This window comes from Capricornis sumatraensis, chromosome 4 (assembly GCF_032405125.1).
Source record: "Capricornis sumatraensis isolate serow.1 chromosome 4, serow.2, whole genome shotgun sequence".
Lineage (NCBI taxonomy): Eukaryota > Metazoa > Chordata > Mammalia > Artiodactyla > Bovidae > Capricornis > Capricornis sumatraensis.
The window spans coordinates 62,611,102-62,629,563 of record NC_091072.1 but is presented as its reverse complement, the minus strand read 5'-3'; the positions used below and the strand labels follow the sequence as shown (position 1 = coordinate 62,629,563).

Genomic DNA, 18,462 nt, shown 5'->3' with positions numbered 1-18,462 from the left:
TCAAGCAGAAGTGATTTTGCTCTCCTCTCCCCTCAGGGACATTTGATGTAGACATTTTTGATGAATGACTAGGAGGTACTACTGGCATCTTGTGGGTAGAAGCAAGGAATACCGCTAAATGTTTTAAAATGCATAGACAGTAACCCCCACCCCCAATGAAGAATTATCCAGCAAAAATGTCAATAGTGCCATGGTTGCTGCTGCTGCTGCTAAGTTGCTTCAGTCATGGCCATGGTGGAGAAACCCTTATATAAAGGAAGCAGTTGCGTCTTGCAGGAACCGTAATATTTAAAGTGTTATTTTGTTCATTCTCTATATTATTCCATCTAGAGCCATAAATTACTGATGCAGTTGTTGGAAAAACATAGTAGGCAGAAACTGGAAGAAAGTCTATTTTATGTTAAGTTAAATAGTAGTTAAGTAGAGTAAAGAATTGTTCCTCTTTCAGGATTTGGATCGAGACTTAGATTTTTAAGGATACTGAGGACCAAACATTTGTTCTTTGTAAAAGTTGTATCAATCAAACTGTTAAGTGCAGCAACTGCTACTGCTACTGCTAAGTCACTTTAGTCGTGTCCAACTCTGTGCGACCCCGTAGATGGCAGCCCACCTGGCTCCGCCGTCCCTGGGATTCCCCAGGCAAGAACACTGAAGTGGGTTGCCATTGCCTTCTCCAGTGCATGAAAGTGAAAAGTGAAAGTGAAGTCGCTCAGTTGTGTCCGACTCTTAGCGACCCCATGGACTGCAGCCCACCAGGCTCCTCCATCCATGGGATTTTCCAGGCAAGAGTACTGGAGTGGGGTGCCATTGCCTTCTCCGAATTGCTGCAACCACTCTACTAAATACATATGTTTGCTGTATATTAGGCTCCAAGAAAATCATGCAGATGAAGTGAAAAAAATAAAAGCAGAAGTAGAGAATTTGAGGTGTCTTCTGGTGCAATCACAAAAGGAGTCACAAAGTTTAAAATCTGAACTTCAGACTCAAAAAGAAGCAAATTCAAGAGCTCCAACAACTACAATGAGAAATCTAGTAGAAAGGCTAAAGAGCCAATTAGCCTTGAAAGAGAAACAACAAAAAGTAAGTAACAATAGAAAGTTAAAACATGTGGTAGAATGCTGTTAGTGAAGATTTGTAAAAGATGATAGCATGCATCTCTCTGTTGTAATAAAAAGTATAAGCGTTATCTTAAGCTGTTAAGCAAGGTTGGGTCTTTGAAGATAACTCTTTTAGAAAGCCCTATAAATTGGTGGTGTTTTTAAGTTCAAATATAGTCCAACTTGGGCTCTCCTGGTGGCTTAGACAGTAAAGAATATGTCTCCAATGCAGGAGACCTGGGTTCGATCACTGGATTGGGAAGATCCCTGAAGAAGGAAATGGCTACTCACTCCATGGAGGATTTCATGGACAGAGGAGCCTGGTGGGCTGCAGTCCATAGGGTCATAAAGAGTTGGACACGACTGAGCAACTAACACATCTATGCATTGTCTAGCTTATCTTTCTATGTTATCAGTCTGATTTGTGGGTTCAGTTCAGTTCAGTCGCTCAGTCGTGTCCGACTCTTTGTGACCCCATGAATCGCAGCACTCCAGGCCTCCCTGTCCATCACCATCTCCCAGAGTTCACTCAGATTCACGTCCATCGAGTCAGTGATGTCATCTAGCCATCTCAATAAAGAAAAATCTTCTTGAAAATATTTTCTCTCCTTTTCTGTTAAGATGCTCTGTTACTGAGGCCATTTTAAACAATTTAAATAATTGAAAAATTTTAAACAGTTCTGGGGATTAAGAGGGAGATAGGATAAGAGGAGGAAAATTAAAGAAGGAGATCTCAGAGACAGTGCTGTGAAAAGGGGTTGGTCAGTGGATTAACAGGTTGATTAGTTTGTTTTCCACTTATCTCAGATTTTGTATATAATTAACTGTTTTAGAAGATGCTACTGTTTTTCTGTGTTAGCTCATGAAATTTATTGGCAAATTTTAAGTCTTTTCTAATCTTGTAACTTTGTCTTCTTAAATTCAGTTAATTTCACATGGAAGCATATATTAAGTGAGTCATTTAAATAAATATTTCAGCTTAGAATTTTGAGAACAGAACATGCCTGGGTTGGGTAATGCAGATTGTTTGATTTAATGCTAGATTTTCACAATTATCATTATTAAGATTTTGGATTCTTACACTCAATTTGGGAAGAACTTACTAATGGAAATCCGTTTGAAACAGCTGGATTGTTTATGAACACTGATTAAACACATGGTATTATAAGAGAATAGTTCAAAGTAATGAATCTTATGTATATTTTATATTACACGTTTCTCATATAAAGTGTCATTTTTTAAAAATTATGTATGTTTTGGAATTTTTAGGCACTTAGTCGGGCACTTTTGGAACTTCGGGCAGAAATGACAGCAGCAGCTGAAGAACGTATTATTTCCGTGACTTCTCAGAAAGAGGCAAATCTCAATGTTCAACAAATTGTGGATCGACATACTAAAGAGCTAAAGGTGAACATGAACGTGTGCATTCATATAACAGAATTCCCACTAATTCCTGTTGGAAGAAAATTCACTTAGATATATAATAATTTTGATAATGAATAAGAAATTTATTCTAATAAATAATTAGTGCATAGATGTGCACATTTTGAACACTAAATATCTTTACCATATTCACTGAATATTGTCTTGAAGGTTAGTATAGAGTAGTCCTTTATAAGACAGTCCTCAATAGAATTAAATTTAAGAAACATTTTTCTTAGGCTTTTTAAATTCTGTATTGATAAGTGAGATTAGTTTTTGCTAAGTTCATAATATGACTTAATTGACTTTCCTCTTTTAGCCCCTGAAATAGTTTATGGAAATTATGTGGTCCACATTTAATCTATAGGGCTGTCCAACATTAACGCCTTTTCTTTTTTAAATTATTTATTAATTTTTGACAGTGTATTATTTTCTTACCTAGTTATTAGGTTTGTTACTGTATGAAAATGTTTTTTCTCTAAAATGTGTACATTTAATTGTGATTTTTAAATTTCTTTACATAGAGTTTCATACAGTTTAAATAAAATGAAAAATTTTATGTTTTATTTTGTAAAACATAAAATATATAGTTTTTTTAAAACATAAAAACATATAGTTTTTATATGTTTTATTTTGTTTGTAATTTTTATTTACTTTTGGTTTTTATATATACCCTTTATCACCATTAAACCATGGAAGGACTGGATTTTACTCAGATTTTTTAAATCTCCTATTGGACCTATTGAGATTATTAGCATATTTGATAATAAAAATCCAATAAGTCATAAATATGTAAATAGGTATAGCCCTGTGATGATCAGTCCCTTTCTCTTTGTCGAAATTTCTGCTCTGAATTCCTCAAAAACTTCCAGTCATTTTTCTTGAAACAATTTTTGACTTTTCCAAGGGAGTTTGTATTTTGTGTAACTGCTATACTACTACTAATTTCCTATTAGGGCTATTGATAATCCCTTTGGGCCTGTAATAATTTATTCAACAAAACATATATTAAGGACGAATAATCCCATCTATGTTGCCATCTAGGACAGCTTGGAACTCCTTTCTAGTGGCTTATGTATACTGTCTAGTATTGTGAGCTGCCCTTTTATGTCTTGTCTTTACAAAATAGAATACAAACTACTAAAAGATTTTTGTTTTATGCTGTTCTTAGGCTTCACAGTATTTTTTTTAAATGCTTTATACAGTGATATTTACTTGTTTTTCTAATAAATTAAATCAGCCAAAATGAAACATTTGCTTAGTTGATGAAATTTTGGTTCTAGGTGTTTGCTGAAGATGAATTGCTTTAGACTGTTTTTTTATGTTTTGTTTTTTCCCTGAAGGTAGACTTAGTTCATTTGAAATGAGGATAGAAGAATTTATATAGTTTGTGGTGGGTTTTTTTGCATGTGTGTACTTAAGAATTTAGATTGAAACTTTCTTATTAGTAAGTATTAGTGGTGTACTTTATTATTATTGCTTTTATTATTGATATTTGCTGAAGATTCACGATTTACACCTTTCTTTGTCTTGTATTAGTCACAAATTGAAGATTTAAGTGAAAATATTTTAAAACTTAAAGAAGCTCTTAAAACAAGTAAAAACAGAGAAAACTCACTAACTGATAATTTAAATGACTTAACCAATGAACTTCAAAATAAACAAAAAGCCTATGGTAAAGTACTTAGAGAGAAAGATGGAGTTGATCAAGAGAATAATGAACTGAAGAGGCAAATTAAAAGATTAACCAGTGGATTACAGGTAGTCTTATTTGTGATAATGTTTTGATTTATAATAAACAGGTAGTAGTTTATTTCCACTTTTTCATTTTTTCTATAATATTTGCTGAAACTAGCTTTCAAATCACTTTGATTAATGTAGCCGCTAATTCCTTCAGTGACCTCTATTGTATTTGTAGTTTTAAAGTAGCATATCTTATTAAAATATAGAAGTAGTTACCATGTTATGCTTAAGTATCAACAGTGTCATTTAGAAAGTATGGTTAGCTGTAGTCTCAAAGTTTCTACAGTTGGAATATTTATTGTGTATTTTGTTTGATACTTTTATGCTTGTTTAATGTAAAACTACATCTTGTTTTTTAGGGCAAACCTTTGATAGATAACAAACAAAGTTTAATTGAAGAACTCCAAAAGAAAATTAAAAAGCTAGAAAGCCAACTGGAAAGAAAAGTGGATGAAGCAGAAATGAAACCTATGAAAGAAAAGGTATGTGAAGAGATGTACTGATATGTTTAAGGTAGTGATAGTTAAATGTGTAGTTGAAGACTAGGTAATTTGTTGATCTGTAGACCTGATACATATACCATAAGTGGTACTAGGTAACATAGAGGCATTCAAGACAAGTGTCTGTCCTTTAGGAATTTACTAGTCTACTTGAAGAGACATCAGTACGTCTTCCTCAGAAATTACTCTTCTTTCTGACATTACAGTACATCCAAAATCCCTTTATACCATATATATTCAGCTGTATTTATCACTTTTCCCAGTGTAATTGTTTATATAGATTGGTTTATACAGACCTTTGGGAAAGAAATCTGGGCATTTTTATCCTTCATTCTTGACCCAGATGTGTCCTATTTAATCTTTCAGTGGAGTGGATTATTATTTCAGAGTAAACAGAGGGACTTGGATATATTCAGTGTTTGCAGTAACAATCAATAAACCAACCCACTCATAAATTGATTCTGTAGTGTGAAAAATAGCTTGAAATTTTCTTACAAGTTAACTAGTAAACTGTTTTGTAGTAAAAAACTTATTGATAGAAATAATCCAAAGAAGAACTCAAATTGGCTAAAATCCATGTAATTAAACTTGTAAATAATTTGTTATTACTTACAGAGTGCCAGAGAAGAAGTAATTCGGTGGGAAGAAGGTAAAAAATGGCAAACCAAAATAGAGGGAATTCGAAACAAGTTAAAAGAGAAAGAGGGGGAAGTCTATATCCTAACAAAGCAATTGACTACTTTGAAGGATCTTTTTGCCAAGTGAGTTTGATGTAAAACTAATTATGTATACTTTTTCATTTACCTGAAAGTTATATAGTTTTTGTGTACTTGCTAAAATGAGAAATTCTCCAGCTTTATCATTTATTATCTATATTTCACTTTTTATTTTTTTAAAAATATGTGTTAAATATATTTTAACAATTTCTAAGTGGAATTTTGTTAATTTAGCTCATAGCAAATAGAGAATGATCTCGTTTTTGTACAAACATACATCTTATAATAAGGAAGCTACAATTTAATAAATTGAACAAGCCAGTGAATGGTACATTTTCATGATTCTGTATTAAATCCCACAGAGCTGATAAAGAGAAACTTACCCTGCAAAGGAAACTAAAAACAACTGGCCTGACTGTTGATCAGGTTATGGCAGTGCGAGTGTTGGAGTCAGAAAAAGAGTTAGAAGAATTAAAAAAGAGAAATCTTGACTTAGAAAATGACATATCATATATGAGGTAAGCTAATACATTAAAATGCAGAAGCATATAATAAACCATACATATACCATAAGTGGCACTGGGTAACATAGAGAAGTTCAAGACAATTCCTTTAGGAATTTACTAGTCTACTTGAAGAGACAGCAGTAACTCTTAGTCAGAAATTACTAAGCATGGCCCCACACATCAGAACTAGACCCAGTTTCCCCCACAGTCAGTCTCTCGCATCAGGAAGCTTTAAGAAGCCCCTTATCCTTATCCCTCAGAGGGCAGACAGAATGAAAACCACAATCACAGAAAACTAATCAAACTGATTACATGGACCACAAACTTGTTTAACGCAATGAAACTATGAGCCATGCCATGTAGCACCACTCAAGACAGACAGGTCAAGGTGGAGAGCTCTGACAAAACATGCTCCACTGGAGAAGGCAGTGGCAAACCACTTCAGTATTCTTGCCTTGAGAACCCTATGCACAGTATGAAAGGCAAAACGACAGGACACTGAAAGAGGAACTGCCCAGATTGATAGGTGCCCATATGCTGCTGGAGAAGAGTAGAGAAATAACAGCAGAAAGAATGAAGAGACAGAGCCAAAGCGGAAAACAGCACCCAGTTGTGGATGTGACTGGTGATGGAAGTAAAAGTCTGATGATGTAAGAAACACTATTGCATAGGAACCTGGAATGTTAGGTCCACGAATCAAGGTAAATTAGAAGTGGTCAAGCAGGAGATACAAAAGGTCAACATCGACATTCTAGGAATCAGTGAACTAAAATGGACTGGAATGGGTGAATTTAACTCAGATGACCATTATATCTACTACTGCGGGCAAGAATCCCTTAGAAGAAATAGAGTAGCCATCATAGTCAACAAGAGTCCAAAATGCAATACTTGGCTGCAGTCTCAAAAACGACAGAATGATCTCTGTTCATTTCCAAGGCAAACCATTCAATATCACAGTAATCCAAGTGTGTGCCCTAACCAGTAATGTTGAAGAAGTTGAAGTTGATCGTTTCTATGAATACCTACAAGACCTTCTAGAACTAACACCCAAAAAAGATGTCCTTTTCAATGTAGGGGACTGGAATGCAAAAGTAGGAAGTCAAGAGACACCTGGAGTGACAGGCAAGTTTTGCCTTGGAGTACAGAATGAAGCAGGACAAAGGCTAACAGAGTTTGGCCAAGGGAACACACTGGTCATAGCAAACACCCTCTTCCAACAACACTAGAGAAGACTTTACACATGGACATCACTAGATGGTCAGTATTGAAATCAGATTGATTATATTCTTTGCAGCCAAAGATGAAGAAGCTCTATACAGTCAGCAAAAACAAGACCGGGAGCTGACTGTGGCTCAGATCATGACCTCCTTATTTCCAAATTCAGACTTAAATTTTAGAAAGTAGGGAAAACCACTAGACCATTCAGGTATGACCTAAATCAAATCCCTTATGATTATACAGTGGAAGTGATAAATAGATTCAAGGGAATAGATCTGATAGACAGAGTGCCTGAAGAACTATGGACGGAGGTTTATGACATTGTTCAGGAGGCAGTGATCAAGAATGTCCCCAAGAAAAATGCAAAAAGGCAAAATGGTTGTCTGAGAAGGCCTTACAAATAGCTGAGAAAAGAAGAGAAACGAAAGGCAAAGGAGAAAAGTAAAGATATACCCATTTGAATGCAGAGTTCCAAACAATAGCATGGAAGGATAAGAAAGCCTTCCTCAGTGATCAGTGCAAAGAAATAGAGGAAAACAACAGAATGGGAAAGACTAGAGATCTCTTCAAGAAAATTAGAGATACCAAGGGAACATTTCTTGCAAAGATGGGCACAATAAAGGACAGATATGGTATGAACCTAACAGAAGCAGAAGATATTAAGAAGAGGTGTCAATAATACACAGAAGAACTATACAGAAAAGATCTTCATGACCCAGGTAACCATGATGGTGTGATCACTCACCTAGAGCCAGACATCCTGGAATGCAAAGTCAAGTGGGCCTTAGGAAGCATCACTACAAACAAAGCTAGTGGAGGTGATGGAATTCAAGTTGAGCTATTTCATATCGTAAAATATGATGCTATTAAAGTGCTGCACTCAATATGCCAGCAAATTTGAGAAACTCAGCAGTGGCCACAGGACTGGAAAAGGTCAGTTTTCATTCCAATCCCAAAGAAAGGCAATGCCAAAGAATGTTGAAACTCCTGCACAATTGCACTCATCTCACATGCTAGCAAAGTAATGCTCAAAATTCTGCAAGTGAGGCTTCAACAGCACATGAACCATGAACTTCCAGATGTTCAAGCTGGATTCAGAAAAAGCAGAGGAACCAGAGATCAAATTGCTAACATCTGTTGGATCATAGATAAAGCCAGAGATTCCAGAAAACATCTACTTCTGATTTATTAACTATGCCAAAGTCTTTGACTGCATAGATCACAACAAACTGTGGAAAATTCTTAAAATGATGGGAATACCAAACCTCCTTACCTGCCTCCTGAGAAATGTGTTTGTAGATCAAGAAGCCACAGTTAGACCTGGGCATGGAACAACAGACTGGTTCCAAATAGGGAAAGGGATACATCAAGGTTGATATTGTCATTCTGCTTATTTAACTTATATGCAGAGTATATCGTGAAATGCCAGGCTGAATGAAGCACAAGCTGGAATCAAGATTGCCAGGATAAATATCAATAACCTCAGATATGCAGATGACACCACCCTATGGCAGAAAGTGAAGAAAAACTAAAGAGCCTCTTGATGAAAGTGAAAGAGAGTGAAAAAAGTTGACTGAAAACTCAACATTCAGAAAACTAAGATCATGGCATCCAGTCCCATAACGTCATGGTAAATAGGTGAGGAAACAATGGAAACAGGGAGAGGCTTTATTCTGGGGGGCTCCAAAATCACTGCATATGGTCACTGCAGCCATGAAATGAAAAGACGCTTACTCCTTGGAAGAAAAGCTATGGCCAACCTAGATAGCATATTAAAAAGCTGAGACATTACTTTGCCCACAAAGGTCTATGTAGTCAAAGCTTTGTTTTTTCCAGTAGTCATGTATGGATGTGAGAGTTGGACCAATAAGAAAACCGAGCGCTGAAGAATTGATGGTTTTGAACTGTGGTGTTGGAGAAGACTCTTGAGAGTCCCTTGGACTGCAAGGAGATCCAACCAGTCCATCCTAAAGGAAATCAGTCCTGAATATTCATTGGAAGGAATGATGTTGAAGCTGAAACTCCAATTCTTTGGCCACCTGATGCGAAGAACTGACTCATCAGAAAAGACCCTGATGCTGAGAAAGATTGAAGGCGGGAGGAGAAGAGGACAACAGAGGATGAGATTGTTGGATGACGTCACCAACTCGATGGACGAGTTTGAGAAAGCTTTAGGAGTTGGTGATGGACAGGGAAGACTTACATGCTGCAGTCAATGGGATCTCAAAGAGTCAGACACGGCTGAGTGACTAAACTGAACTGAAAATAATTGTGTTTTATCTTAAGCTTGAGTTCTGGTTATTCTTTTCGCATGTGAGTAGAGATGTTTCTGGTTCTTTTTACATCACATAATACAGATTATATTATTGAGCTTCTGAATGTTATATTCTGCGACTCTGGATCTTGATTGAATTCTGTGGAAAAGGCAGTATTTTTGTTTTAGCAGGTCTAGATAGGCTCAGCCCCATTTTTTAACCTGCTTTCTGTGGGCTGTGGTTCCAGTACCATTTTCAAAACTTTTACAGTGCTCTTTTGCTTTGTTCTGCCTGAGCACTTCCCTATTGACAGTCTGGTATGTTGGCTGTCTTCTGTTAGGTCAGTTCTCAGATTCTTTAATGTTCAGATTAGGATCAGATGCATTTATGCATGCTCAGGGGTGAGCTCAGTACTTCATTAACTACTTTATAAGATTCCTTTCTAGAGCTCTTTTCTTCTGTCATCTCACTGATACATTTGGTTTCTTTCAGGCTCCTCTTTTTGCTTGTTATTGTTTCGTCACAAAGTTGTGTCCAGTTCTTTGCAACCTCATGAACTGTAGCTCAACAGGATCCTCTTTCCATGGGATTTCCTAGGCAAGAATACTGGAATGGGTTGCCATTTCTTCTTCCAGGGGATCTTCCTGACCCAGGGATTGAACTTGTGTCTCTTGCATCACAGGCAGATTCTTTAATGCTGAGCCACCAGGGAAGCCCCCCTTTTTGGTACTTTAAGGCACATTCTGAGGCTTTAGTTGCCCGGTTATACTGTGCACTTCAGCTGTTGTGCTCTTGTCTGCATCTAAGCCAGCAGCAAGAGAGCAAAAAAGGGGACATGTGGTGGTGGGGTCCCTACTTTGCCTTCCCCATTTACTAATCACAGCTCTACCAATTGGGGAAGATTCGTCTCCCTAAAAATTTCGGCTCCTTTGAATTTCCTTTGCAGCCTTTGCCACCACTCCCTTGGGATTGCCTGAGGGTTGCGATAGGAGAGAAAAATAAGGAGGGATTTTTGCAGTGCCTAAGAGTATTAAGTGTTCTTAAGTGCCCTTGCTCCTGCTCAAGCTAGAACTTGAAGCCTTGCTGATGCTCATCTTCATGTTTCAAGCTGTGTTTTATTGAGGCTAGGAAATAATAGAGGAAAGAAAGAGGTAAATTTATCACCTGTGTGCTGATATTTCAAATTCCAGAACTTTATCCCAGTCTGTACAATATTTACTTTTCAAAGTCTCCATGAGCTACCTACATTCCATTTCCTTCCCTTCTAAATGACTGTTTCTTAAATTCTTCAGAATTTTCCTTGGTGGTGAAGAAAAAAGTGATTGAAAATTTTCTCTTCCTTTTGACACCTGTTTATAGCCACTGTCTGGACCTAGCTTCCTTGTTTTTCTTAGTCTAAGCATATATTCAGAATAAAACCAAGTCTTTTATTCTTTTTTGCAGTTTTCAGAAGGATCAAAATATTTTACTGTTGAAACCTTCTAATACTTCTAGATATTTAATAGCTTCTTTTCTAGTATGAACAGTATGACTCTATGTAGGCTGAAATAATTGAGAAGACTTTATAAAAGAGAACTTCAACTTGTCTTCTCTCTCAGTTCAAATGTGAATTTGTGAATTTTATGAATCACATGTAGCTATTAAAGGGAGAAAGGACATTCTGAGAAAAGAGAACCCTAGCAGAGACATAGGGGGAGAAGTGATCTTTCTTGTGTGGGTAAGAGTGGATGTATATTCCTCAGTAAGGGAAAACTCCTGGACAACTGTGCTGAACAGATGGGATTGTGCCAGATAGTGGAGGGCCTTGTACATCATGCAGATGAGTGTAAACTGAAAAAAACAGGTTATCTGGCCCCACTAAGAACCTATTAAAATCCTTGAACTTTTTGAAAAGCACATGAATATTATGAAACTATTATGTAATGTTTTAAAAATAGTAGGTATTTTTATTCAGTTATCTTACACAATCCCAAAATAGATGTATGTTCTTTACAAATGTTAATGCATTTCTTTAAATCAAAATACGCTTTTTAACTCTTACTTTAAAGGAGGCTAGCCATGAAATCCTCTGTAGAGGATCATTTTATAGAATAGTCATATCCTAATTTAATTTCTGTACAGTTTTGAAGTTTTGTAGAATTTAAAATACAGTGTTAAAAATATATTTTTCTGTATTCTAATGTAATAAAACAGTAAAGAGTTGGCAGTTTGAATAATAAAGAGTCTGATTATTGTTCATAGGACTCATCAAGCTCTTCCTCGAGATTCTGTTATAGAAGACTTACGTTTGCAAAATAAATACCTCCAAGAAAAGCTTCATGCTTTAGAAAAGCAGTTTTCAAAGGATGCATATTCTCGGCCTTCAGTAAGTGCATATCTTTTCATTGTTTTAATTCTAAAGTTTAAAAGTGAAATAATTTCTGCCTTTATCTAGCTAGAAATAGTAGATCCTTCTCATTAATATTAATATAATAAATCCAGCTTTTGTTTTTACTTGGTAAAGATATATGTTTTCTTTAATTCCTTTTACATAATATAAATTTGTGGTTCTTATGCTTTGCATAAAGCTTCATTACAAATGATTTCAGTAGATTTTAAATGTAGTTATGAGTTCTGTTGTAACAAGAACACATAGTTAGATAAATTAGGAAGATACGTTATAACGTTGTATCCATTTATGTGTGTGATACATTTCTAGTGTGTCTTTATAGTCTGATTAATGTAGAATTATTTGTTGTGTCTTATTTTAAAACACTTGTGTGTATATTTTTATTATTTTTATTATTTTTTTCCTTTTCTTTTCCTGTTTCTTTTCTTCTGTCTGCTTCAAGCAGAATCTGTTATGTGACACAACTACGCTTTCTCCTCTTGCTACCAGTGTTAATAAATACAGGCATAATATTTTTCACAAAAAGAACAGTTTACACAGGAACCAAAACAATCGCGTAACAGTACTGAGAATTAAAAATAAGAAAGAAATAGGTGTTAGTGCCAACTTACATCATCAGGTACCTAGACATAATCTACAGTATTACAGTAATGAAGAAAAACACAAAGCAGAAGATACTGTAGGTCCTATGGAGTTAAATAAATCTGAGTCAAGAACAAACAATACATCAAGTCCATTTAGGTCAACTGAAGGTACCTTGACCGATTTTAACCCCAATTTTGAAAATGATCCAAATCCTGAAGTTCAGCAGATTAATCAAGACTGCTGTGAAAATGATGAGCAGGAAGATAAAAATAGGGAAGAGAAAGCTAAGCAAGATCAGAAAGAAAAGGGACACATAACTGAAGAAGTGAGTCACGGCAAGCACGTGGATCCAGCAGAATCTTCTGGAGAGGACCGTGGCTGGGCCACAGGGGTGGCTGCCCTGAATCAGTGTGCTGAGGAGGGTTCAGAGGCACACTCTGAAACCAGTGCGCCAGTCCAGCCAAGAAGTGAAGTGGCCCAAGTTTGAGTACATGGCAGTCCTTTATTTCTCTGTTGGCTGAGTTTCCTTATAGCAAGTAGCATATACGTACGGTACAAATGGAAACAAATTGTGTCAGATTTGTAAAAAATATTAACTGTTAATAAACTTCTTAAACCCCAGTATTTGACTAGTTCCTACTAAAACTTAGTGGTCGTGCATTTCTTTAATTCATTTTAGTATTCTCTGTTTTACTACTGGTATTCACTAAAAAGTATTAGATTAGATAACAGAATAACAAAAATAAGGCCCTTTAGAAGTGTTTGTTTTGCCTTAGAAATTCCTAATGCAGCATGTTGTAAAATCTCACTGCAAGTCAAATTTCACTACAGGGAAAATATTGATAAAAATCTGTTATGATGCTCTGTAACATTCTAATATACATAGCAAGTTCCTTTGATGATCTTTTTGCCTTGTATTATAACAGATACTTTTTTATATAATGACAAAAGGGAGTTTATATGTATTGCCTAGGTATAGTTCTCACAATACTCTGCAGAGAACTATTTCTGTTTTACTTGGGAACCTTGGAGAAACATCTCTTGTGATCAAGAAGATGCAGAACTAGGATTTATCTGGAGGTCTGATTCTACAGTTAATGAACTTTCTACATATGCTCTACTTCTGGTCAATTTATATGGCAGTCCAGAGTGAGAAGTTCGTTCTGAGTTGAAATCAAATAGCATTCATTCATTTGTTCATTCCTTTCCACCTTGGATATTCTAGTCACCTAAGTCCTCATTAAGTTAGACATTTAAATTGAGAGAAAATGGGCAAAAATGACTTAATTCTTATTTCATTTCCTTTTTCAGGCACATAATGCTTCTTTTTTTTCACTTGATAATAAGTAATTGAGAATTTGAGTATTATCTGTGTATTATCTCTAACTCTTATCCCCTAAGAACTTGACTTTTAGCAGTGTATACCTTTTAATAAGATTCTCCTTCTACAGAACAATTTGTAAGTCTCCCTGAAATTGATTATACAAGAATTTTTATTTATTTTACTTTTGTAGATGAGTTTTACTAGAATTTTTTTTCCAAAAATTTAAACAATCTCAGCTAGCACTTTTGTTTTCTGAGAATAGGAAGAAAAAAATGATCCACATTCACTTTCTTGAATAATTGCATCTGTATTTTAGTGAGGAGAACTGTTGAAAAAAATATCTCCATGTAAGATCAGATAGAATTAGTCTTTCCTGTGATCAGATAGAATTAGTCTTTTATTAACTATCAGTGAGGGGTACTGATTATCATTTATTAAATTGCTCTTGTAGACTGAAGAGATGAAGTAAGGGAGACGGAAGAGCTCAGGCATAGGAAACTACAGCTTGCCAAAGTATCAGTGCCTTCACTTGTAAGGTGCAGAAACAGAAGGCCTTACAAGGGGTTGGTTTTGCTTAGTGTTAACCTTAATGGTTACAGTTGGAGAAGGCAGGGGCAACCCACTCCAGTACTCTTGCCCAGAAAATCCCGTGGACAGAGGAGCCTGGTAGGCTGCGGTTCATGGGGTGGCACAGAGTCAGACACGACTGAGCGACTTCACTTTCTTCACTCTAACCTTAATAGTAGTAGAACCAGAATGTAGACTTGGATTATCTGACAGTGTAGGAACACATTGCTATAGTTTACTGACCACGAAACATGTCTGTCTTCTTTCCTTGCCGCTATGTATGTTCGTATGTGCACACATTCTCTCAGACAGTTAGAAATCAGGTGGATACATGCAGTGTTTCTGCCAGTGTTGTGTTATATGCTCTCAGCTCAGGATCCCTTTACTTTTCTACATCCTAATCTCTAATTTCTTTACTTTAACTCTGTTTTATGTAAGAAAACTTACTCTTGTTTTTACTTTTTTTTTTTAACCAAAGAGCGAAAGTGTCAGAATGTATTTAACCTACTGCTAATTCAAATGATGTTACAGAGCCAGGTATAATAAATGTAGTTACAGAATATTGTACTTTAATAATGATGTATAATTATCAGTATATAATATGATGATGATCATAATAATGTCTCTGGAATTATTGACTTGATAGTTAATCAAGCCAAGAGAATAGAATGGGAGAGAAAAAACTAAAACTGTTCTGAGTGCTTTCACAACATTATCTCATATAATGCTCTTTAACAATCTTATAAGTGGTATCTTTACTACTTTGTAGTAAAAAGTAAATAAGCACAGATTTCTCTTTCAAATAATGTACAGTTTAGATGAGAAATAAATATGAACATGGATAATAACTCCCCAAGGTAGACTCATGCCAAAACAAGTGCAAATAAAGTGTTACTGGATTTCAGAGGAGGGAGTGATTATTTTAGCTCCAGGAATGAGGAATAGCTTTCTAAAGGAGGAAGGAATTGAGGCACTTTTTGTAGGCTTGTGTATTCGTCTGCTATGGCAACCATAACAGAACACCGCGGAGTTGATGGCTTAAGCAACAGAAATTTATTCTCACAGTTCTGAAAACCAGAAGTCCAAAATCAAGGTATCAGCAGAGTTGATTTCTTCTTTAGGCTTTGGGGAAAGGATCCTTTCAGGCCTTTCTTCTGGCTCATAGATGGCTAGCTTCTCCTTGTCTCTATAGTTACTCCTTTCTGTATATATCTGTGTGTCAAATTTTGTTTTTGTGTAAGTACATCAGACATTGGATTAAGGCCCACCCTAGTGACCCTGTTTTATCTTAATTATCTTATAGCCTGAAAAGGCCCTATCTCCAAATAAGGCCATTTGAGGTACTGGGAATTAGAACTTAAACATACGAATTTGGGGGTTTGATGGGGGTTGGGGCACAATGCAATCTATAACAGTCAGATAACAATAACATTTTATTTTGGACTGAAAGAACCACTAATTATATGTGTGGACATCATTAAATCATATTGACTTTGTTTTCTGTATTAATTTCAAGAGACTGATTACCTTTTGTGAGTTTGTTTATGGTTGTTTTATCTAGAGCTCTCCAGTTTTCTCATTCTTTTGAGGAACACTGTTCCCTTTTAGCATAGTGTTTTCTTACCCAGCGTGTCTTATGCAGCTTCTATTTGATATACCTTAAAAATACTCCTAACTTCATTTTCCTGAAGACTTCAGGAATAGATTCAGATGATCATTATCAAAGAGAACAGGAGCTCCAGAGGGAAAACTTGAAGTTGTCATCCGAAAATATTGAACTCAAATTTCAGCTTGAACAAGCAAATAAAGATTTGCCAAGATTAAAGGTAAATTTAATATTCTTTATTATAGTTAGAAAGTCTAATGCCTGAAAACCTTTTTCTCCCTACTTAATTGTTATGTTTACTATGTTAGCTTATGAAGAAGCCAGAAACTCATATTCATAAAATATGGTAGCGTTTATACTTTCTACATTCACTCATGTAACAGTTATTTGTTGAGGGCCTTCTTTGTATCAGGTACAAAGATACATGTGCTGGGAAACAGCCATCAGAAAAATTCTTGCACTTGTAGAGCTTATATTCCAGCAGGAAGGCTCATAATAGGTAAGCAAATCAGTATATTGTATGTCAGCTGATGTTAAATGCTAAGAAGAAAAAGCACGGTTCGTGTGTGTGTGCGTGTGTGGTGTTGGATAGGGGTATAGTTGACCCTTGACCTACGAGAGTCCATTTATATGGGGATATTTTTCAATAGTAAATACTGCTGTTTTACCTGATCCATGGTTGGTTGAATCCACGAATGCAGAGAAATTGCAGATATAGAGGACGACTATAAGTTATACCTCCACATTGTTCAGCAGTCAACAGTATATGGGATTGCTCTTTAAAATAGAGTAGTAAGGGGAGGCCTTATTAATAAAATGATGTTTTAGCAGAGAACTAGGGGACAGGTAAGGAAGTAGGTCATAAGATACTAGAAAAAGAATTCCAGACAACAGAAGTGGCAAGTTCAAATGCTGTGTGTGTGGCAAGAAGATAGTTGGTGTGTTTAATTAACAGTACCACATTTCAAAATATTTGGAAAAGTAGTAAAATATTAGGGTAGCTCTTAAAATATCGTTCAATTTAGTTCAGTTCAGTCGTTTAGTGGTGTCCGACTCTTTGCGACCCCATGAATCGCAGCACGCCAGGCCTCCCTGTTCGTCACCATCTCCCGGAGTTCACTCAGACTCACGTGCATCAAGTCCGTGATGCCATCCAGCCATCTCATCCTCAATCGTCCCCTTCTTTTCCTGCCCCCAATCCCTCCCAGCATCAGTTTTTTCCAGTGAGTCAACTCTTCTTATGAGGTGGCCCAAGTACTGGAATTTCAGCTTTAGCATCATTCCTTCCAAAGAAATCCCAGGGCTGATCTCCTTCAGAATGAACTGGTTGGATCTCCTTGCAGTCCAAGGGACTCTCAAGAGTCTTCTCCAACACCACAGTTCAAAAGCATCAATTCTTTGGTGCTCAGCCTTCTTCACAGTCCAACTCTCACATCCATACATGACCACAGGAAAAACCATAGCCTTGACTAGACGGATCTTAGTCGGCAAAGTAATGTCTCTGCTTTTGAATAGTTTGGTCATAACTTTCCTTCCAAGGAGTAAGCGTCTTTTAATTTCATGGCTGCAGTCACCATCTGCAGTGATTTTGGAGCCAAAAAAAAAAAAAGTCTGACACTGTTTCCCCATCTGTTTCCCATGAAGTGATGGGACCAGATGCCATGATCTTCGTTTTCTGAATGTTGAGCTTTAGGCCAACTTTTTCACTCTCCTCTTTCACTTTCATCAAGAGGCTTTTTAGCTCCTCTTCACTTTCTGCCATAAGGGTGGTGTCATCTGCATATCTGAGATTATTGATATTTCTCCCGGCAATCTTGATTCCAGCTTGTGTTTTTTCCAGTCCAGCGTTTCTCATGATGTGCTCTGCATATAAGTTAAATAAGCAGGGTGACAATATACAGCCTTGACACACTCCTTTTCCTTTAAAAATGTTTAGGATGATTATCTCTGTTAGAAATTTTGTTTTGATATTTGTTATAAATTTATTTTTGGTTTTCGAAATCTTATCCTATTTGTTGGAGTCTTTTTCTCGACTGTTTCATTTCTGTTTTTTTAACTTAGAATATTAGCAACATGTTAATTCCACTGGTAATAGTATAATTAATCTATGTCCTACTTCTTATTCTGGTTTTTACACTGTTAGAACCAGTGTCAGAGCAATTGTTTATTTTTTTTGTACCATGTGGATATGGTTCTACATATGTAATTTATGGGACAGTTAAAATCAGGAGTTCTGAACTCAAATTTATTATTGTATACTAAGGCAGTAATGATGGACAGGGAGGCCTGGTGTACTGCCAGTCCATCGGGTCACAGAGTTGGTCATGACTGAGCGACTGAACTGAACTGAAGCAATAATGTAGGAAATATATATTTAAATCCATATATAAAATCTCTTGTATTAGTACACTTTACTTCAACATAAGTCACAGTTCAAAATCTTCTCATTACTAGGAAGATCCACTTGTTTACTTAAGCTATACGTTGGAAGAGGCTGGTAGTTCTGGTGATTTGCCTTTCCTTATCAGTGACTA

General features: G+C 36.1%; 1 protein-coding gene across 1 annotated transcript in view; it reads left to right on the top strand.

Annotated features, from left to right (window-relative positions):
* Positions 1-18,462, top strand: part of CEP290 (centrosomal protein 290) — a 90,220-nt gene that overhangs the window by 58,863 nt on the left and 12,895 nt on the right. Inside the window, exons 37-44 of the mRNA XM_068969709.1 lie at positions 867-1,080; positions 2,367-2,504; positions 4,059-4,280; positions 4,622-4,744; positions 5,378-5,523; positions 5,841-5,996; positions 11,699-11,822; positions 16,014-16,148. Of these exons, the coding sequence (XP_068825810.1) occupies positions 867-1,080; positions 2,367-2,504; positions 4,059-4,280; positions 4,622-4,744; positions 5,378-5,523; positions 5,841-5,996; positions 11,699-11,822; positions 16,014-16,148 (1,258 nt within the window). The remainder of the gene's footprint in view (positions 1-866; positions 1,081-2,366; positions 2,505-4,058; positions 4,281-4,621; positions 4,745-5,377; positions 5,524-5,840; positions 5,997-11,698; positions 11,823-16,013; positions 16,149-18,462) is intronic.